General features: G+C 38.1%; 1 protein-coding gene across 1 annotated transcript in view; it reads left to right on the forward strand.

The window, feature by feature from the left end:
- rfx7a (regulatory factor X7a) overlaps positions 1-22,424 on the forward strand; it is a 30,817-nt gene extending 8,393 nt beyond the window's left edge. The window contains exons 2-9 of the mRNA XM_084107518.1: positions 3,800-3,833; positions 12,507-12,592; positions 12,779-12,901; positions 13,090-13,206; positions 14,604-14,688; positions 14,874-15,081; positions 15,268-15,569; positions 15,730-22,424. Coding sequence (XP_083963644.1) covers positions 3,800-3,833; positions 12,507-12,592; positions 12,779-12,901; positions 13,090-13,206; positions 14,604-14,688; positions 14,874-15,081; positions 15,268-15,569; positions 15,730-19,158 — 4,384 coding nt within the window. The 3' untranslated portion in view covers positions 19,159-22,424. The remainder of the gene's footprint in view (positions 1-3,799; positions 3,834-12,506; positions 12,593-12,778; positions 12,902-13,089; positions 13,207-14,603; positions 14,689-14,873; positions 15,082-15,267; positions 15,570-15,729) is intronic.
- The last annotated feature ends 504 nt before the right edge of the window (positions 22,425-22,928 follow it).

A 22,928-nucleotide genomic window follows, 5' to 3' on the forward strand; every position in this document is an offset into this window, starting at 1 on the left:
GGCTTGTGGGATGCTCTTGGTCAGCAGTGGTGAATACCTAACAAATCGGTGATGGCTTTGGGCGACGAAGGTTATCCTGTCTGGTCCGAACCGATAGAAGGTCTATTGTGGCACAAGTCACGGAAAATGTTAATGATAGTTCTGAGAGGAATATGTAACAACATTACACCCTGCTGCTTATGTGGCCCATGATAACCCCTGTCCACCGTTGCATTTTCAAAGCATCAGAACTGGACATTGGATCAGTGGAAGAAGGTTGTCTGGTCCAATGAATCCCGTTTTCCTTGATGTTATGTGGATGTATGCCATTTACCTGGGGAGATGATGACACCATGCAACGTGGGACAACGATTCCCCTTTATTGCAATGGTAATCCCAGATGGCAGTGACCTCTTTCAGCAGGATAATGCACCCTGCCGCACTGCACACATTGTTCAGAAATGGTTAGAGAAACATCATAAAGAGTTCAAGGTGTTGCTTTTTCCTCCAAATTCCCCAGATCTCAATCCAGCTGATCATCTGTGGGATGTGCTTGACAAACAATCCAATCCACAGGACACCTTCGGGGGTCTTGTATAGAGTCCACGCCGGATGACCAACAGAATATTAGGCAGGTGGCCTTAATGTTTTGCCTCTCAGTCTTTTGCGGTTTAATAGTCACAGACACTAGACCATTTCACGATTTAAATTAGTTGTACAGCCCTAAACTAGATTTATTAATCCAGAATTTGCTAAATTCTGTGATGATCCATTTTATACATTGAATTACGTTATAATGACTGGAATAGCAATTCCGTCCCTGTTTTCCCGCATTGTGTAAACTAGGACCCTAAATATAAAAAGAATTCCAGCATAAAGTAGTTAGGACACAAATAGTGTATTTATTTTGTCTTCTAATGTTTTGCAGTTCATTTACACTACCAACTTCTTATGAATGGGCCACGTTTCACATATAGCATTGCAGTGCATTTAAGACGCACTGCTCTCTAAATTAGGGCCCATTATCTGTGTATCATGTGAACACAGGGCTAATAGTGTTAAACTTTGCTGTTGATGATTGCATGTTTAGCTCATTAAGTAAGTCTCAATCAGGTGTCTGCTTGAAACAGTCTGATAATAAGATGTGTTGCCACAGGAAATGACATTAACGGGAACTACTGTTTATACTGGCTGCCTTGACAACAGTGGTGCGAACCTTTACCTGCTTCAAGACTACCTAGAAACAGTTTAATGAGTTTTACCTGGCCTGAAGCCACATGAGAACAAACGACAACTCGCCTAGTAACAGTTCATTAGTTCCCTGACCTCTCCCTCGCTCATAGGGACAGTCATATGACTGACTCTCTAAGAACACACATGCTATTTGGCCTTGGCCTGTGGCATAAGCCTGAAAGGTTTTATATGGGATTAAAAAGTCGGAATGTTGAAACGCGCTGCCTGATTGGATGTCCTGTAATTTAAAGCCATTGTGTGGTGTAGCTTTGGTGATTAGCAAATCAGAGCTTGACAGTAAGGATGGCCTGATGGCTCAGGGCCAGTGCCAGAGAAATTTGGGCCGTAAATTTGGGTCTGCGTGGGATGGATTTTTAAATCCCACTCCCGCAAGATTATTTACTGTTCCGGCAAAAATATGTTAGATTTTATTCGGCTCCCGTCCGTTAACTTGCACGTTTTGTCTCGTTCCCGCCAGCAAAAGCCGGAGCCGATCTGGTGGCAGAAAGTAACAGTTCTGCAGTAGTAGTCTATGGAAGCCATGGAATAAAAGTATAAAAAAGGTGATTTCTAGGGCTGAAAATAACAAATATTTTGTTCAGTTGATTAATCTATCAATATTTTTTTGATTAATCGAATAATCTAACGATTATTTAGCAGCAATTGCTTACAAGTGTGAATCTTGAAATGTTTTGTTCATTCAGGAGATTAAAGTAGCTGCTTGAATATGTTCATTCAGCTGTATGATAGGGGTGGGCGGATCGATTCTGAAGTATCAATTTCGATACTGACATGGTATCGAAAAGGATCGATCCTCACATAAAAATATCGATCCAAATGTTTTTTTTGTTTTTTTTTACCAGTAATTTTTATTAATTTATCACGCAATTCAGTGTGTAAAATAAGCTTCTAAGTGGAAAAATAAGCGAATGTTAGCGAAGAATTGTGTAGGATAGAACTATTTCTCCTAGTCATCTGGATACAAGGCTAAACTAATCAATCACAGAGCGTTCAATGCTGGTGCTTCGCTGAGTTCACAGGCCCACAGTGCGTTTGGGAAACGAAGCCTTGCTTAGATGACAGAGAAACAATCGGGAGTTATTTCGCAATGAACAAACTAAAAGTAATATTTTTATTCAACAAGGATCGATGCATTAAGTTGATCAAAAGTGACAGTCAAGGGTTTTACACTGTTAAAAATAAATATATTTCATATAAATGCTGTTCTTTCAACTTTGTTCTTCAAATAATTCTGCATAAAATGTATCATGGTTTCCACAAAAAGATGAAACTGTTTTTAACATTGATAATAATAAGAAATGTTTCTTGAGCAGCAAATAAGAATATTCAAATTAATTCTCATCATGAAGACTGGAGTAATGATGCTGAAAATTCAGCTTTGATCATAAATTACAGTTTACTATAACATAGAAAACAACAACAAACAGCTGAAGTAACAACCGCATTCTAACTAACTAAAACAGTAACCATAGCAAAAGTGTCAAACATGGTGGTGTCCATAAAACTGTCAAGTTTTACCATGATTGACAGCACGTAATTAAATAATTTGAGTCCAATTTGAGTTCATCCATTAGATATTTTAAATTACAAACAGCCGTGTTAAATGCTTCGCAACCGGTGGGCTACGTTTGAGCCGCACGTCTCCCACCAACGGCAGCTCATGCAAAACTGAATGCTGTGTGAACGCAGCCGTATTAAGCACAAAATATGGGACAGACAACCCTATTGTAATGCTGTGTAAAATTTACTATAATAGTCCAAACACTTGCGCAAGTTGTGCTGCTGTGGTAGGCCTGTGCCAGCGTGACAATTCGACGCATTCCACGCAAATCGACTAATTTACGTAATCTATTACTTCGACGCATCGTTCCAGACCTAGTAATTTCGAGTTTATTATATCTTACAATTCTGACTTTTTCCTTGCAATTTTGAGTTTATATTTTACAATTCTGATTCTGAATTCTGAATTCAAAGTGCCCTGTTCTCTCTTGTCCTTGCACCGTCTTGTTGTACAGCCACTGTGTGGCCTGATGTGAGATTTCTTGTGAAGTTGAAGGAAATGGAAGAGAACATGTTTCTGGTTAGTTGAGAAATGTGTGTGTGCATTTGTTTAATTCTCACCTTTAATGCAGATTGACCTGTGACTGTACCCAGAATATAGTATCCTTTAAATGTTCAATTTATTCTATAGCCATCACAAGGAAAGTATCTTTACATTTCTCTGAATGCAAATTTGATCCTCTCTACTGTTCCATACCTGTAAATAGATTCAATACTGGTTCATTCCAGTTCCTGATGGTCAAAACATTCAGATTGGCAGGAATATTTATAGACCTCCAGGTTGATGGAACATTAAAGCAAGATACTTTTTTTTTTTATTTTTTTTTTTTTTTGTGCATAAGCACGTGTTCCTGAGGATATATTGGTCTGAGCCGGACGGGGCCGACGGGTTAGAGGATGGAAAGATGTTTTGAATGCCACTGATTTATTAATAAAGCCAGCTTTATGAATGTTTCTCAAGTTACCCTTGTGTCATGCTGATTATTTCTCTTGTCTTTTTTTGCAGCAAAACTGTACAATCAAAGGTGGATTGCATTTTGGTGAGTATTTGATATCAATGAAAAATTTTGTTTCACTGGAAATACATTTTAAATAAATGAATAGGAGTTAAATAAGAATACTGTAGTACTTGACATTTGTAACATAAACATAATTTATAAATACAAAACAACATCAACTGAGCTTTATCTAACATCATGGTAAAAATGTTAAAACATAAATTGAATTATTTGGTTAATTTTAAGATATTGACATGGTGAATCGAATAATAAGGTTGGACAACTACAAGTAAGAAGTATTTTTTTATTGTTTGTTAATAAAGTAGACTGCTGCAAATATTACATAAGGTGTGATAAACACAAACTGAAAGTTAAGGCAGTCCCTTCCTCCTCTGGAGAAAACAGAAAATGATTTGTTATGGAGCTATTATTTTTGTAAGTTACAACAGGACTGGCCATTGAGTGATAGATGGAGGATGATGGAGTCATATACTGCTTTTGCTATCAAATATAACAATACTAAAATGCTTGTAACAAATTCTAAATATATCCTCTCATGTATGGTGAAGAAGAAATCCAAATGGTTTACTAAAGATCAGTGACTGTGCCTTTTCTTAAAAAGTTTTTTTTTTTTTTTTTTTTTTTAACTCCTAAATTACTTGTGGCAGCATATTGAAATGGAATGAGAGACAATCCTAATAAAGTGTGTGGTTATACAGTGCATTTGTGCCATCTTGGGAAATGCCCAGAGAGAGGTCATTAAAGGGGGCTTATTATGAAAATCTGACTTATTCCATTTTTTGAGTGTTATAATCGGCCTTTCTCTGCAAGCATGTCAAAAAATAAGCCGATCAGATTTCGCTCCCCTTCTGACGTAGGAAGGGGATCTTATTATAATATTACCGCCCCTTAATCTGCACGTTTCCACCCACGGTGCCGCCATTTGGTTTTCGCAAGTGACAACAGTGTAACCAGTTCTAACGCAATGGCAAAAGTTTGAGCAAAGCATGTAAACGGTTCTGTCGTTGGCTGCACAGACGAGCACTGAACACTATTTGACCAAAAAAATGTCACAGCTGTCTTATAAAGACCTCAGTGAACTGTGTCAACTTGTGTAAAAGTTAAACATGACAGTACATGCAAGTCGATGAAATGAATCAATGTAACTCCACAGCAACTACATAAATGTATCCACTAACCACTCAGAAACGTCCAGGTGCAGTCTAAAAGTTGCAACCTCTTCCTGAGTCTCTCTGTAAGGCTGCACTCCACTACTTATTTCTGAAATTTGACTGAAATTCGCGTTGTGTTATTGTATCCGAAGCTCATGTAAAGGATAGGCCATCTTCTGAACGGGTGCGGTGAGCAGCAGCTCATTTGCTTTTAAAGGGACACACACAAAAACGGCGTGTTTTTGCTCACACCCAAAAAGGGGCAACTTTGACAAGCTATAATAAATAATCTGGGGGGTATTTTGAGCTGAAATTTCACAGACACATTCTGGGGACACCATAGATTTATATTACATCTTGTGAAAAGGGGCATAATATGTCACCTTTAATACTGACTGACTTTGCTTTGACTTCCTTATGGTGGTGTTTACCGTTCAGGAAGGGTTTGGCCGGTCCAGCACTGTCATCAGTAGATTTCAGTTCAGTCTTTTAGAGCACTTACTCTATTGTGGTGAAAACAATGACGAAGTTGATGATATTAACACCGTCTATTATGGGGTAAGCTTATCCAAAGTAGAAACACAATGTGGGACACATTGAAGATACATTAATTTAATAATGTTGGATTATGTAAATATTGATTTACATTAGTTGGAAAGCCTATTTGCAGTGAGGTTGAATGATAAAATGCTTTAAAATGCCGGATAAACTTTTTATCTGATAAGAAAACGTGCATAAACTACGATGGAAACACATTTACTGAATAAATTCCTCGATGCGCACCAAAAAAGACATCTGACTTTGCAATGAGAGGGCATAACTGGACTAACCAGCGGACCAATCTCGTTGCACAGCATCTGAAATGCTGTTTTGGTCATTCTGAAATGCCTAAGCAAAGTCTGTCCTCAAACTGGTTCAGTAACAGCAGGCATCCGCCTCTGTAAGCAAGATAAATTCATTGCGTTTCGTCTGCGCACTCTAAGGCTTAAGTAATTTGTTGTATACAAAATTATTTTAAACAATGCCTTCTCATACTGCAGCAACTTCCTTTTTTCTTAGTGATATAATTTATCAGTGCCAGTTTATCAGGAAGTGACGATTTTGTTCTCTTCTGCTCACTGGATGGAAACTGTGCTTTATTCGCAAATGTTTTAAGCGATATTCCAATTTTGCACATAAGTTATGTGTAAAATTGTTAGCAACTATAAGTTAGCAACTTTGGATGGAAACGTCATAGCTATTGAATCATTCGCTCAAGAGATTTGATCAAAAAAACGCTGTCATCCAGTATTCAAATATATCAATTCATCCAGTAGTGAAACAAGTAAAGTATTTAGAGTCATTGAATCATTCATTCAAACTCAACTCAACTCAACTTTTAAACCAAATATTTTTAAATATAATTCATTCAGATTAATTAAACAACTGAAATATACGGCAGCAATTAACATTTTGTCAGAACCTCTAGTAAATTACATGGTATTTTGTTTAGTTGTCTGCTCAGAATTGTGGGAGAATCATGAGCTGTTTTTAAAAAAAAAAAAAATCATGATTCTTAATTAATCCGGAATCTTGCAGCTCTAGGTGAGTGATACACTGAAATTGAAATGGGACAATGCTGATATGAATCACAAATAGCTTTGATCATAACCCTGTGAATTAGGCCGTTATATACTACTGTTATAAGAATGAGTCCTTTTCAAGTACTTCACAACTTTTTCCAGCTCTTCAAAGCTCAAAAGTCTGAATATTTTCCAACTGAAATGTTATTTTTAATGTGATGGCCAAAAACATTTGTTGTTCATCCTTCAAAGATTGTCCCCATTTGTGAAACTAAGTTTCATGATGTAGGAAAACCAAAACTTGCTGAAAAACAAAATATACTTATACTAATACCTTATACTTTAAAATTATAATAAGACATTAAATAACCACTAAAACCAGTAGATGGCTGCAGAGGAGCACTTATTAGCTCAGCCATTTCCACTCCCTATTATAGTTTTTTCAGACATTTTGCTTTTGAATTTATTTTTTATACATTGTCAAATCACTATTATAACATTTAATAAATCTATTTTTGTATCTTTTTTGTAGTATATAATTGTTGGAAAAGTCACAAAGCCTCATGAAAACAAACTTTTCTTCAAAATTGTAAATGAAAGTACAAAGACAATGAGTAAAGTGTGCCTCCTTTATAATCTCTGAGCTGTCAATCAGTTCAGCACAAACTCATTGAGTGCGACAACTCCCATTTTAATCAATGAATCTGACTAAACTGTACAATGAATCTTTTATTTATCATGTCTCCTCTTTGTTTGTTATATTGAGCGGATTTGTGGGCGTGTAGAACTTCGTAAACTTGCGCTAAATAAACTCATTCAGTGTTTTGAGAGATATTGAGCAGATTCCTCATTACTGGTATCTTAAACGCTTCTGATTGATTGGTCTGATATTTCGAAATTTCTGTGATTGGCTACAATACTCAACGCTGCAAAATCACATTGTAAACAGACACATTTGCAGCGCCATTGAACTCGCGTGACACAAATATAACAACCAGATCTCTTTAATTTACTTGCTTTTCCTTTTTATTAATTATAACAAATTACATGTTACACATAGCAATATAACTCCGTTTAGTCCTGCAGTAAAAATATATTACTTAGCATTGACCTAACCAGGCAGTCAAGGTATGACATTTTTGGGAATGTCCCACAAATCTCACCTAAGTGTGCATGTCAGTGTAATTTGTGCTAATGTTTGTAATATGGATGTTTCTGCATGGCTGAGAAATTGAAGACAGTTCACATCAGTTGAAGTAGGGCTGCAACCATTCAATGTTTTGAGTTGTGTGTGGTGACGTATGAGGGGAAACAAATTGACAGCGGTCTGTGTGGCCCCTCAAGGTAAAAGTAACATGAAATCCTCTCCAGATATTAGACAGCGTTTCCTGTGTTCGCTGCTAACCTCCTCTGTCCTTATCCGCCCCCTCCTCCTCTAGTCTGCCACTGTTGACCTCTGTAGGATGTTGCCAGCCCTCGCTGAGTCTTGCATCAGCCTCCTCTCGTGAAACTTTCATTCCATAGTAGTATGCCACAAAGCCCTGCTGTTTAACTTATCTCATTTACATGTTACTAACAGTGTCAATCAAAAAATAAATAAATAAAATAATAATACTTAAAATTGTTCATAATATTTCAGTTTTTCTGACAATATTTGTAAATTAGAAATTCAGAGCACACTTTGTGTTTAAGGTTTCTTTATAACAAACAGGTTTACAGGTTTGATTTGTTTAAATTGTTAATGTTCCAAACTGGTGCATGGAACATAGAGGAAGATATTTGGAACCGCTTTTGTTCTTACAATGTAAGTCAGTGGGGTCCAAAACAACTTTGTTCTTTAATATAATTGAGGAAAAAAAACAACAAAAAAAACTGAGATGTTCTTCTAAATATCTTCTTTTGTATTCCACATTAGATACAAAGTCATACAGGTTTGGAATGACATAATGGTGAGTTAATGATGCAGAATATATTTTGGGTGAACTATCCCTTTAAGCGTTTAATGTAAAACATGCTGGATATTGTACAATAATTCAATTCATTATGTTCACTCACTGTTACTGAATCATCACTTTGTCCCAGTATTGAATTGGTCTGGCATCCGGCCTGGAAGAATTTGCTTGTGATAAACTTCTGTAGGCTTGTCAGAAAGAACTGGGTGACGTGGGTTCAGTCCTTCTGAAAAATGATGCATGAGTTATTCATGAATGTCTAGCAGACTCAGTATTGCTGAGTAAGGGCCCTTCACACTCCCCAGGGGACATTACACCTGCATGAATGAGCTATAGTGATGATGAGTTACAGGATCTCCCTAACATTGTCATGACCTGTTTGCCAATTTCTGTTCCATCTCAGTGTTGAGAGACTGATGAATGAATGATAAGATTGAAAACGCTTTCGAAAAAGCTATTGTAAAAATCAGCATAAGTACATTGTCTTTCAGTTTGGCTTACTTAAAGTTTGAGTAAAATACAGATCAAAAGTTTCATTATGATTAAAAAAAAGAAAAAGAAATGAATACTTTTATTCAGCAAGGATGCACTAAATTTATTAACAGTGACAGTAAAAACATTTATAATAAAATATTTCTATTTCAAATAAATGCTTTTAACTTTCTATCCATCAAAGAATAAAAAAAAAAAATGTATCATGGTTTCCACAAAAATATGAAACCGTTTTAACATTTATACCAAGAAATGTTTCTTAAGCAACAAATCATAGAATGATTTCTGAAGGATCATGTGACACTGAAGACTGGAGTAATGACGCTGAAATTTTGGCTTTACCATCACAGGAATAAATTACATTTTAAAGTATATTAAAATAGAACACCGTCATTTTAAATAGCAATAATATTTAACAGTATTAGTTTTGTATGTATTTTATCAAATGTATTTTTGATAAAATAAATCCCGATTTGGTGAGCATAAGAGTCTTTCAAAAACATTAGAACAGTCTTCAGACGCCAAACCTTTAAACGGTAGCGTATGTGTGCTGTTTTTGTTTTCCACATGGTTATGTTATGTTTGTCCACCCTTAAAAAGTCATGCCAAGTCCTCTCTTAAATAGGGTTGTCCACTTGGCTCCGAGACGTCTGCATTCTCGTGCCATTTTTACTTACTTTTCTTACCCCTCTCCAATGTTAACGCTAACGGCGCTCAGTGGTTGATAACTTTAGCTATTTACTAGCCATCAACCCTTAGCAACGAAGAGACGAATGGAAAAGACAGAGAGAGACACAACTATTCTTAGAATTCAATGGAAAGGGGAGGGTGAGAGAATCAGCAGAGTTTGATGATGCCATCACTGATGAAGAGATGTTTAAGTGACAGGTGCATTTCCCAAGTTTCATAGGCTGTGTGTTGTTGGTATTGTTTATTTTCACATGGCCTTTGGTAATTTGGACACATGGTTGATGTAGTGGTTTGGTGTTGTGGGACTTTTGAAGATCCCCACTTCCATTTCTCCCACAGGCAGACACCATGAAAACAAAGGCTTGTTTATACAGGCTTAACCGACTGCTCTGATCGCTGAGGGATTAGGTATTCTTCGGGATTATTTTGACCTTGGATGACTTCCTGTTTGAGGTTATGCCTTACAATCCTATTGAAGTCTGTTTAATTTAATTCGCTGCTCACAGCTCTGCAGGCCTCAGCCCATCTTGTTGAGTAAAGGCACTAAATTTCAAAAACCACTACAATATCTCTATCCAATGTTTATAGATTGTTTGAGGGTTTAAGCGTATGTTTGCGAGTGAGAAAGAGCCGGCAAGTGAAAATGGGTAGCAGCGCCTGGAGGGAGAGACTTGTGTCTGCTGCTCTCTACTCGGGCAGAATTTAAATCAGCTCGGCCCCACCCTAACATCTTACACATTCTCTTTGAAGAGCTGTTCAGTGCCTGCGTGCTACACTAACATTTAGGAACAGCTCAGCTGTAAGAGAAATACAGAGACCTGACGATCAGAATAAGATCTTTTTTAATGCACACATCTGTCTGTATGATTATGTTGTAAAAAGAGAGTAAATTTGCATTTATTTACTACTTTATTGTTAAATAGTCAGCGGATCATTTTGATTGGATAGGATGGGTCCCTGATGCAGGCCCGTCGCAACAAGGCAAGCAAACCAAGCAATTGCTTGGGGCCCCGAGCTGGCCAGGGGCCCCAAGACAACGACTGGTTAAGAATAAAATGCAACGACAAACTGTGTGAGCGCCCCTTTGATAGTCAATGCAGTAAAGTGCAATGACACTGTTATCGGGTTCCCCCTCAAGGGGGCCCCTCTCAGTAGTCGCTGACAGCAGCCAGCCAACCACGTGATCTCTGCTGCCGGCAAAATATAAAAATACGACTCGCAGTCACTCGTCTCGCACGCGTGACGCATCACACCTGCTGTGCGTGCTGTACTATTCTGTAGCTTAAGTGCAACATGGAGCTTGAAGAAGCAAAGAAAAAAAAAATTAAAACAGGAGAATTAACTTTGAGCAAGTTTGGGCTCAATGCACGTCAGATTAATTTTAACAGTTTGTGCTTGTTATTATTAGACATGTAAGGCGCGTCAAGTTTATTTGTAAAGCGGGTGATTTTTATTTTCGCGTTCTCTGGCAGCGCAATATCAAACATAGCTTAAATGTCTTGCCCTTGTGGAAAACATGAAGATATCAGAAAATAGATCGATGGTCTCTTTCCTCCTCGTGTCCCACATCCCTCTCAAAGCGCAGAGCGGTATGGCTTCATGTGGAACACCCCTTTGTGTGGAATTTATTAAACAAACTTTTTTTTTTAATAGATTTAACTTTATTATATTATTTAAGTTTCCAATATTTACTGATATTTATTTCAATGCTTTACAGGCTTTAGTGTGTTGCTTCTTTGATGGAATTGCTCAAATAAACACTTTTTTGCTCAAATAAACACTACATTTTTATTTCAGTTTTCAAAACAACCCCCCAACCACCGCAGGTAGTTGGTCCATTACCACCACAGTGGTAAAAAACTGCCACCGTCACAGCCCTATAACCCGAAAGTAAAACAGATCATTTTATAATTAGCCTAATAGATCCATTGCCGCTGAGTAGCTGACGGATGTATTCCGTCAAAATGGCTGACACGCGGCTAGGGGTCACGTGACTGGGAGATCCCTATATACTACTGCTCAAAAGTTTGGTGTCAGTAAGATTTTTTTTATCATCATTATTATTCTTTAAATATAATTTTATTCTGGAATAATGCATAAACTCGATCAAAAGTGACAGTAAATGCATTTGGAATGTTACAAAATATTTTAATTTCAAATAAAATAAATTCAAACTATCTATTCTATTCATCAAAGAATCGTGTAAAAAGGTTTACACACATTCAACAGCAACTGTTTACAACATTGATAATAATAAGAAAAGTTTCTTGATCATCAAATCAGCATTATTAGAATTATAAATGGATTTCTGAAGGATCATGTGACACTAAAGACTGGAAGTAGCCTAATGATGCTGAAGGTTCAGCTTTGCCATCATAGGATACATTTTAAAATATGTTAAAATAGAAAAGTTATTTTAAATTGTAATGTTTCACAGTATTACTGTTTTCATTTTTGATCAAATAAATGCAGCTTTGGTGAGCATAGGAGACTTCTTTGAAAACATAAAAAAATTGTACCAACCCCAAACTTTTGAGTTGTGTATATTCTGTAAAAGAAAAGTTTTTGGTCCATTATTTGGTCCAGCTGATCAAACTTGTACTTTTAATTTAATTTTGTGATTCTAAAGATACCTTTTCCCTATATTCAGAAGCTTGTTTTCAGTGTGACCAGGAAGTAAAATGCTGTCATGTCACTATACTTTTATTTCATGATTATCTAATTTCCTTAGGCTTCTTCTGTACTTGATGCTAAGTCTTCTGTACTTGACATTTCAAACTCTTGAAACATGGCATTATAACGGCTTTATATTGAGCACACATCGTCTGTGTTTCTGTTGCTTTGCAGCAAGATGTGGAGAAGCTTACAGACATTGAAAAACTCTACCTCTATCTCAAGTTGCCTTCTGGACCAAGCAGTGGCATTGAGAAAAAGTGAGTGATCTTATGGGTTCTACTAAACTACATCCGAATCGAATGCAAAATGAGGGCAATGGAACTTTTCACTAATGCTTTTATCATCTTTTTCCATATTATGTTTTGCTAATGGTAGGAGAAAAACACCAGCAAAATAGTATAGCAAATTAGTTCCAATTTTATTGTTTAATTCTTTTCTCTCAGTGAGCAGAGTGCCATGTCATCGAGTCGTTCCCAGCAGATGCACGCATTTAGCTGGATTCGGAACCATCTTGAGGAGCACCCTGAAACATCACTGCCTAAACAAGAAGTCTATGATGAGTACAAGTAAGCCAGGAATCCTGGGCCATCTTACTTTCAGCCAGAGTTGGTTCCTAGTTGGTTGAGGTTTAAGTTTATGGAGAATGTACTTCAGCAAGTATTTTTGCACAGAGCTTGATATGGTTTTGTTTTGTTTTCTGTGAGTGGTCTCTGTGCAAATTGTAATTGATTTCTTTTACATGTGTGCTTCTCAGGAGTTACTGTGATAGCCTGGGCTATCACGCTCTCAGTGCTGCAGACTTTGGAAAGATCATGAAGAACGTCTTTCCCACCATGAAAGCGCGGCGACTTGGCATGCGAGGCAAATCCAAATATCCTTCAATGGAACTTTTTGTAACAATCCCATCCTCCCTTTTCCCAGTCCCCCAAAGCAGACACACATACACGTTCCTGTCCCTGAACTCTGTGTACTAAAGCATCTGTTGCTGTAATTCATGTAGCTGCTAAATATAGATCAAAAATCGAATCAAAATAAACTTCGAGTCCTTGAACAGTTTTGCTGTATAGGAAACCTGTTTACTATCGGCTGCCAAATGCTGATCTTCAAAAGACATTCAGCCAAAGTGTCCATTAATTTCTTTACAGCCTTGTTTTACAGTGGAGATCATTTCTCTTTTGTGCTCTGTTAGGAAGTACAGGCTATAGTATTACTACTTTATAACTTAATTTTGAAACGGAAAAAGAAAAAAGAAAACGAATTTAAATTTGACTGTTATTTTGAGGTTTTTAATAGGTGATATGAATCTAAATTAATCTTTTTATTTTAGTGTTTTGTTAAAAGATACCATAATAGTAAGCGACATAACAACAACATGTCTTTAGCTGTTATGTCAGATCTCAGAAATTATGTTGTTGTATAACTGTGGTCATTGTTATTTTGGTGTTAGGTAAAGCAGGATTGAAAGTGCATTTGTGAGCCTGAATATTATTTTTAATTTCAGAGTGGTGCGTCACTGAAATAAACCATGCTTGTTGTTGACGGTTGCTACTGCAACGGAAATCCAATCCTCACCAACTCTAAAGCCCAAGAAAGCAACGCTTTCATTCCAGTAAAGGACATCTTGTATTTTCTTATGCACAAGAATTGAATCTAAGCTTTTTGGTGATTGATTTTCCCAAACAATAATGTAGTTGCCATACTTTAAGGTTTTTGAAGGTCATGTTTGATGTAATAACATACACGGTGTACATCTAGGAACAAAAACTGGAAAATATATCAGCTTTCATTCTAAGCTGTGTGACATGTTCTTTAAAGGTACAATTAGAGTTCATGAGATCGAAAACCCACTGTTGACCTATATACTGTCTCTTTTCTCACCCAAACTTTTCATACAGAAGAGTGTAGATGCATAAACAGTCAACTAATGTGTTGTACATTTTGTTTGGTGTGAAAGCTCTACAATTAGTCTATTTGTGACCAACATCTCTGCCCCGCATGGGCTGTTAGCCTCACTAGTGATTTTTTTTTTATTATATATATATATATATATATATATATATATATATATATATATATTGACATAGATTAAACAAAATTAATTTAGTTTTAATTCCAGTGTTGACAAACATTTATCAATTAACAAATAATTTATCTTCAGTATGTTATTTGCTTCACACCAAAGTGATTTAATACCTTTTTTGATATGTGAAAATCCAAGCACCTTTTCTTTGTATAATGGACAGATGTATTTCCTTGACGTCTGTGAACATATTGCTATAGTGGACTTAGGAAGAAGGCTTGTGTACACATGCCATCTCTTCCCAACCTAGATCTTCACAAATCAGGTGATGGGGTGAGTTACTACTTTTTTTTTTTTTTTTTCATTTATTTATTTCTTTACTCATCTTTTCTTGTCTTGTCTCTGATTCGCTGCAATTTTATCACTCTTACCATTATAATAATATTAAACATCTCTCAAATAACTAAAAATTGCATGTGTGAAAGCCTAGAAAATGTGTGCTGATTTTTCATTGTCAGTGTGAAGTGTTTGAAGCTACTGGTCAACTGTCAAGTGCAGAAGATGAGGTGCGCATTGCCGCATGTGGGTTGGTGTGCGAGTGGGCACAGAAAGTGCTGAGTCGGCAGTTTGACAGCGTTGACGATCTGGCTCGGTTTCTTTTGAACAGCCACTACATTGGAACTAAGTCTGTGGCTGCTCTTACTGTGATGACCGGTTCCCCCTCAGGTACAGTAAACTTGTAACAGCCCAGCACTTCACTCCATGTACCTACACTTGGAAATGTCTCCACCTTGTGGCTAGCAAACACAAGACAAACCTAAAAATAAGTGCATATGTTTCTTGGAAAATTTAATTTAATTTATTTTTTAATGTCGTCATAATTCTACAACTGATTCTCTTTTTTCCCCACAGGAGCAAAGATGTCCATTCAGTCGTCTGCATTCGCTCCCACAGCCGATGCACACTCATTCCAGCCTCAGGTTAAAACCCTGGTCTCACCCTCAGTAGATGCCAAGCAGCAGCTACAAAGGAAGATACAGAAGAAGCAGCAGGAACAGAAACTACATTCTCCACTCCCTGGTGAAGCTCAGGCCAGGAGGGTAGATGGGGGCTTAACTCCCGGGGCAGGGACAGGCATACCTTGTGGAAGTCCTGCTCTTCTTTCGCCTCAACCTATTGGGATTGTGGTTGCAGCTGTTTCCAGCCCCATCACGGTAAACTAAGATTTTTACACAAAATTACAAAAATATCAAACAATGTCACATTTGAATTTATTTTATAGTAGTTTTATAAATAATTTAATATTAACACCTATTTATCTAATATTTATTTAACTAATGTTTCTCTTTTTTTTCCTTTTTGTATTTCATGTAGGTTCAGAGGAGTAAGCAGTTAACGTCTCCTAGCCCTCTCCCCATGGCAGCTGCAGACAGCAAAGTTCTTCCTGTAAACTTTCAAGTGGTTACCCAGTCAGTGCAGTCTGTTAAGCAGTGCCCCAAGACACCTCATAACATCCCAGCTAGTCCAGTAAGTGACCGGTCAGCCCGACAACGATATGCCCAAATCCTGCCCAAACCATCTGCCTCAAGTGGCATCACCCTGCGCTCGCCAACCCTGCTCATCACCAACAGCCCCATCAAGACGGTAATGTCAACTCCGCACGTCAGTTCGGTCAATGTTGTCAAAATGACAACCATATCTCTGGGCTCCAATGGCAATGGTACCAACACACCAGCAGATACCCCTACCAGCAACAAAGTCAGACCTTCATCTGCTGGAGTTGCCAGCCTCAGTGATGATCCACAGCCAGTTACGCGTGTTCGCAGTGGGTCTATAGCTGCAATGTCATCTGTTTTGGCAAGATCCGGACGTTCAACCACAATGCCTGTCATCGACACTAAAACAAATATCGAAGCCATAATTGGAGGTGGTCAAGAGCAGGGTGGCACTAGTAAGCTGGCAACCACTTCAGACTCCGTTAGTGGTGTACAACGGTCAGGAATTCTTAAACCCAGAGCGACTAGCGTACCTGCTCCTCTTGACAAGGGCTCTCTGGGATTGTACATAGGGACCAAATGCAATGGGAGGACACTCCTTAGTGCCAATACTCTGGCTGCTGGCAGTAATAATACATTTAACACTAATGAAAGCACTTTGTACCAGAACACAAGCAGCACTCAGTCAATCAGCAGTAATGCGGTTGTGACGTCACCCAAAGATGTTGTGTTGGCATCCAAGAGCCCTCACAAGAGACCTGGCTTATGCACTGATTTGAGCCCAACACCTGCTAAAAAAGCCCACATCTCTGTACTATCAGCCAGTGGATCCGATGAACATAAGTCTGAAATGATGAAGCAATTTCCAAGATCATGTACTCCAATCAGGCCAGAAAGTGCACCCACAGCCATAGGCAAAGCTACTGCAGCTCCGGTCAGGAATACTGGTTTCCAGACAATTCGCAGGCCACAAAGCACCTCCCAAGGAAGATGGGAAGGAGCTTCATCAGTTGTGGATTATAGAGTTCCTGTCCCCTCTACATCAAGTCAGGATACATCAGTAGGGAACACCATGTTTCAGACTGTTAGCAGGCCGCGAAGTATCTCCCAAGGGAGATGGGAAGGATCTTCAACAGGAGTTGAAGGTAGAGCTGAGGTCACCCGTACTGTTAGTGCTCCAGGTCAAGCATTGCTACAACAAGTAACAAAAAACTCACAGAATTTGCTTATAGATCAATCCGACGACTCCTCAGTATATGAACTGAAGAGTGTGTTTTGGGATAGTGAGCCACAAGATGGCACTCAACAACATCAAGAAGTCTATGGTCCGCAAATGGTGTCTGAGCCAAAGCAAATGTCCACCCCAGTGATGGAGCATCTTCCTGCGATTGCTCAACCCTCTCCTGCCAACCAACAGGCTCAGATGATTGACTATGGAACTCAGGCCAACGTTGGCTACTATCCCTTTAATGATGATGACATGACCCAGGATAGCATCGTCGAGGAACTTGTACAAATGGAAGAGCAGATGAAAATTAACAATAGCATACAAAGTTTCAGCAACTGTGTGGATGTTTCACTGCAAGGCCAGCATCAAACCATGCAGACTACCATAATGTCTACCTTCCAGACTAACACTCTGTACTACAGCTCTGCTCATAGCAGCAGGACCCCAATCCAAACACCCACTCCGACACCTACTCCCACTTCGGAGATAATGGGAAACGGACAGGGATTGATGCACGAAAGCCCCTGTTTGCGCCTAGTCCCCACCACTCCGGTCGACAGTGCCCTTGGAAGTAGTCGACAAACTCCTATTGGCACGCCACACTCCAACTGCAGCAGTAGTGTCCCACCCAGCCCAGTGGAATGCAGGAACCCTTTTGCATTTACTCCGATTAACTCCAGCATCACTGGATACCACGACGGAAGTACGGTCTCCTCGAGCCCTGTCAAGCCCATGCAAAGACCAATGGCAACGCATCCAGATAAGACTAAACTGGAGTGGATGAACAGTGGGTACAATAACAGTGGTGGGAACTCTAACAATTGCATTAGCATTCTGCCCAGCTACCAAGACCTGGTAGATGACCACTTTCGAAAGCCTCACGCCTTTGCCATCCCGGGCCAGACCTGTCAACCGCAAAGCAGACATCATGACACTCATATCAGCCGCTTGACACCCATTTCACCTGTCCAGCAGCAAGTGGCAAGCATGGCTAGCCTCAACAAGAAAGAGGGTTTTGCTGTCCCAGCACCCCTTGATAACAAAGCCAGCACCACCTCAGGGTCTGGAACATTTCGTTGCCGCAGCGTTAGCCCGGCAGTCAGGCAGCGCAACTTGAGTGGGACTCAAGCTCCCAGTGTTCCCCACTCTGTGGTCTCTCCTTTCAACTCACCTGTAACACCTGAAGTGCTAAACATCTTTTCTAACTTTGACCCTGATGTAAGTGTCAGCAGCATGGCACAGAGGAGTCAGTCCGTTCCAGTGACCGTGATGATGCAGTCTGAGGTTCTACCCATGCAATCAGGCCAGCAGATTAATACCAAAAATATCACCAATGTCCTCATCAGCAAAATGGATGTCGATGGAGATGACTCTGTACGTGGCCTCGGAATCAACAACATGCCGTCCAACTACACTGCCCGCATGAATCTCACACAGATTCTGGAGACCACCACAGTGCCCAGCTTCCCTGGTAGTGCCAGTCACCAAGCTCTGATCTCACCTTGTTCATCAGCCTTTGAGTCCCAAAAGCCTGGTTACCTCATGAAAAATGCCAGGGAGGAGCCGACGAGTTTCTCTGTAGACGAAAGCCAAGCACAATCAGCCTCAGGGGAGCACCAGCCGTCACAACAGCAACAGCACTTAGGCAGACGGCAGCTCCTTGGGCAGGAACAGCAGAGTCAGGCCATGCTGTTGCCTCTACAGCAAAACCTCCAACAACATCAGCACCAGCAACCATTGGATTTAGACCGAACTGTTAAAGATCTTTTAAATGAGGAAAGCTTGAATGCTAGCTCACAGCTTGTGGGTCAAGGATCAAAGCTCAGTGCTGGGGGTTCAGAGTTTCCCAGCGATATGCGCCTAACCTCTGAGCTCACCGGTGGCATAAATGACTTAAATACATTGGACACCAACCTTCTTTTTGACCCTTGTCAACAGCCAGGACAATATGAGGACTCAACACTGGAGGAACTGAAGAATGACCCACTTTTTCAACAGATTTGCAGCGAGACTGTGAATTCTGCTGGCTTTGACTGGTTGGAGAGTAAAGACCAGGCAACAGTGGAAATGTTGGGTTAATTTGTGCTTTTGTGTTGTTTTTATATTTGTATAGGTTTCTATGTATGCATTTTTGAAATCGCATTGATGTATGTATTCACCTCATTGTTGTGCACCACCTACTATAGTAAGCCCCTGGACATCGTGATACAGGTCCATATTGAAGTGCCAGGCTGAACAGAAATTATTGCGCTTTCGAAATTGTTGGGTTTTTGTCTCAATGGTTAGTGCAACATAGTCTAACCGGGGAGTGCTGTCACATTTTGCCTCCCCTTTCCCACCAGTTTTGTAAAGAAAACCCACATCAGAGCTTTACATAAGGAGTCATCAGAAAGCTTTTTTATGCCTCAACGCTGTTTCATGCATTAATTTACGCAACTTTTTTATAATCCTTTGAACATTTTGCAGTCAAAGGGCATTGTATTGAAAATTGGAAAAGAAGAATTTCCTTTTAACCCTTTATCTTAAAGAAAGATATTTGTATTTTGAGGTTAACACCAGCTGTATGGGGTACTTTACCTCATCTAATTAGCTTTTTTCACTCTGTTAAGAAAATCGGTGCTTCCATTTGCAGTAAACCATAATAAGTGACAACTTTGAACATATTACTGTAACATCTGTATTGTCTTCAGTAAACAAAGAATAAGGGAAGATCGCATCAGCTTTGTTAAGCTTACAGGTTATGTTTAATATTGAAATATTTAAACTTATACCAGCAGCAGCTGTTCAAAAAGTAATAACTTGCTGGCTCACATTACAAATTCTATTTGTGTGCAATAAGATAAGTGATATTTGCAGATTCATTCTTATTGCCACTGTCAATTGGGATGTATGCAGCACAAAAGTTTTTTGGTTTTTTTTAACGTTAGATGGCTGGTGATTTATGTTCAAAGTGAATAAATGAGTGCACTTTTACTATTTAATGTTATACAGGTATATGCTAATATTTAACTACATTTTTTTTTTTTTTTTTTTTTGCAATATGCTGTCCTGAGCTGCATCCCAGGTTTCCCCCAGTCTCTAGATTTAAAGAGATCATTTAGATTTTATCCCACAGAACAGGGTGGGATTTTTTTTTTTTTTTTTTTTATACACAATCATTACATAATAATGGCACTGGTTATTGCACTAGCTGGCACCTTTATATTGCATTTGCAATTTGAATATGGCTGAGAAAAGGTCACATTTTAAATGGAAGAATTAGAAGGAAAAATGGGGAAGGATTAATAGTAACTGGTGAAACAAAAATGCCAAAGTGGATTATAGTTGTGGAAAAAAGATTATAGGACAGTTGTCAAAACTATCTCAAATGTTTGTTTTATTGTCAACTATGCATTAATGAGGCTAAGAAAAAGTTGATTAGCCACATTTTGACTTCATATGAATTTCCCCCCAATTGATGCTTGTCATTTAGCAGTTTGCATAAATGATATTCATTGACGTATATATGCTCTCATGCACATGCCTCGTTTTGGCATTTTCAATGACTGTTTTCTACTTGAGCGATTCATTCAGGAACTTATTTATAACATGCACTATTAAAGAGCCTTTACCCCTTAATCAAAAGATCGTACCAGCTGTAAAAACCCAGATCACATTACTAATAAACAAACTCAGTGCTAATTTCAAAGCTGGAATGAAGACATTTAATTAAAATGGCCGTTACTGTACCATGCTGTACTGACGCACTTGATTAGTAGATTGCTTTCAGAATATCAGAGCATACACTTTGTTTGTGAGTGTGGTAGTTATTAAAGTCCATCTTAGCCTTACTTCCATACCAAAGACAAGTTTTGGAATTACTGAGAAAAATGTTGAAGTAATTCTACCTTTTTAGTATCACCACTTTCAAATTTAATTATTACCCCAGCTTTTAAGGTGCATGTTTTAAAATGAATTTGTGGAAATATCACCCAGGTTGAAATGGGGCCAAGATTGTGGGGTTGAAAAGGGAATTTGTTTTGTGAATACGTAGTGGCATTTGCATAAGACCACTGTATCACTTGAATTTTATTTACTGATCATGTCAGACTTCGTACTTCTGGTATTTGTAGCAGGACGAATCTTAAGGGATGAAAAAGTGGACTATTGAACTTCTGTTTGTGACGCGCTGTAAATAAGCTCCATTTATAAAAGGGAAAAAAATGACAATGTATTACCAGTTTGACTAACATTCATATTGACAATATGACCATGATAATAGTCATCAGTGGTCCTTGACAGTTTTTTTTGTTTTGTTTTTAATTGTTACAATTAATAGTTTACACAACTAGACATCTCTTGTATAGATATAGATGTGTGAGTTTTAATTTTCAAGCATTGTTTTCTATTTATTATTAATTGGTTTCCAGTTTTTTTTTTATTGCATTTTTTTCTTTTTTCTTTTTGCAGAAGAGTGCTTTTGTGTGGGAATATAGCATGGATTTTAAAATATGTATTGTGGTTTTATATTACAAGATTGCATATCTTTTTCTCTTTTTTTTTTTTTTTTTTTTTGATAAACAGGGATCTAGCAGTTAACACTGGAAATGTAACAACTGGAAATTCGCAAAGTTCTAGTGGTTCCTTTTATTGCACTAATTTCTTCAATGAGCTTTGAGAATTTCAGTGCAGTACATGAAGCCTCAGTAGACTGTTTTGAAGAGCTACTTTTTGGAAAAAGATTCAAGTAAAAAAAAGAGTCCTATGAGGATCTTGGTGAGAAGTACTTGCATGTAAATAAGTGAAAGCAATTAAAATGTTTAATTAAATAATTTGAACGTTTAATAATCGAACGTTCATTACATTATCAAAATCGTAAATATGCATTTGTTCAGAATCACTGTACATAAATGTCATGGCTCTTTATAGTAACAAGTATTTCTGTTCAACAGAAGAAAGTTCACTTGTTGACTTGTTTTGAAATAACTCAGATAATGTCTGGTGTTCATTTTTTTTATACATTTATTTTAAGTCTTCATGCACTATTTCCTTCTGCTTAAAGTATGTATGTGAACATTTGTTTTTGAACAAGCACTACTATTTCTACTTTAATGAAGAGGCAGGCCAGAATTGTTACTGTATTATTCACTGACTTGGTAAAACTTACCGTTCCCCGTGTCTTTCTTTCTTACCTTTGCTATTCCCTATGTTGTTATTGTTTATGTACAGACTCTTTATGGTAGTTTGATCAATTTAAGACATTTCTGCAAGATTTTCTTCATTCTTTTGTATTATACGTGCTGACTGATGTTGGGATTTTTTTTTTAAAAAGTGGTTTTAAAAACCAATAAACATTTTGTAAAGTATTGCAAATATTCTGTTCTGTCTGTAGATTAAGTTACTTATATCTAAAACTGTTCCAGGCAATCTGAAAGGCCTGGTTGGCTTGTGTAAAAAAAAGAATCATTTAAATTATTCTATGTAAAGAATACCAACAGTTGTCCTGGTCATAGGTCAAAAACAAACAAACGTCCTGACAGCCTTATTTGTATAACACAGCCAACCAGATCAAGCTGAATTTTGAGCATGATGAATCAGATCAGCTGGTCTTCACCAGCTTAACCAAGGTGGTCTATGAACCCTAACCAGGGGTGAGTTTCCCAAAAGCATCGTTACTTAATTATGAAACGTAGCCCAGGTTGACCTTGGCCATGTAAAACCTATCCATTGAAATCCATGAGAATTATTTAACACATACATAAATGAATATACGGGGAAATAGTGTTTATAGATGGGCTGTGTGTTTCAAAGGAAGTAATTGAGAGATTATCCTTTGGCTGGTGATGAGTCATTTGCTTTGCATGAAATTT

This window comes from Abramis brama, assembly GCF_963993115.1.
Source record: "Abramis brama genome assembly, chromosome: 3".
NCBI classification, from domain to species: domain Eukaryota; kingdom Metazoa; phylum Chordata; class Actinopteri; order Cypriniformes; family Leuciscidae; genus Abramis; species Abramis brama.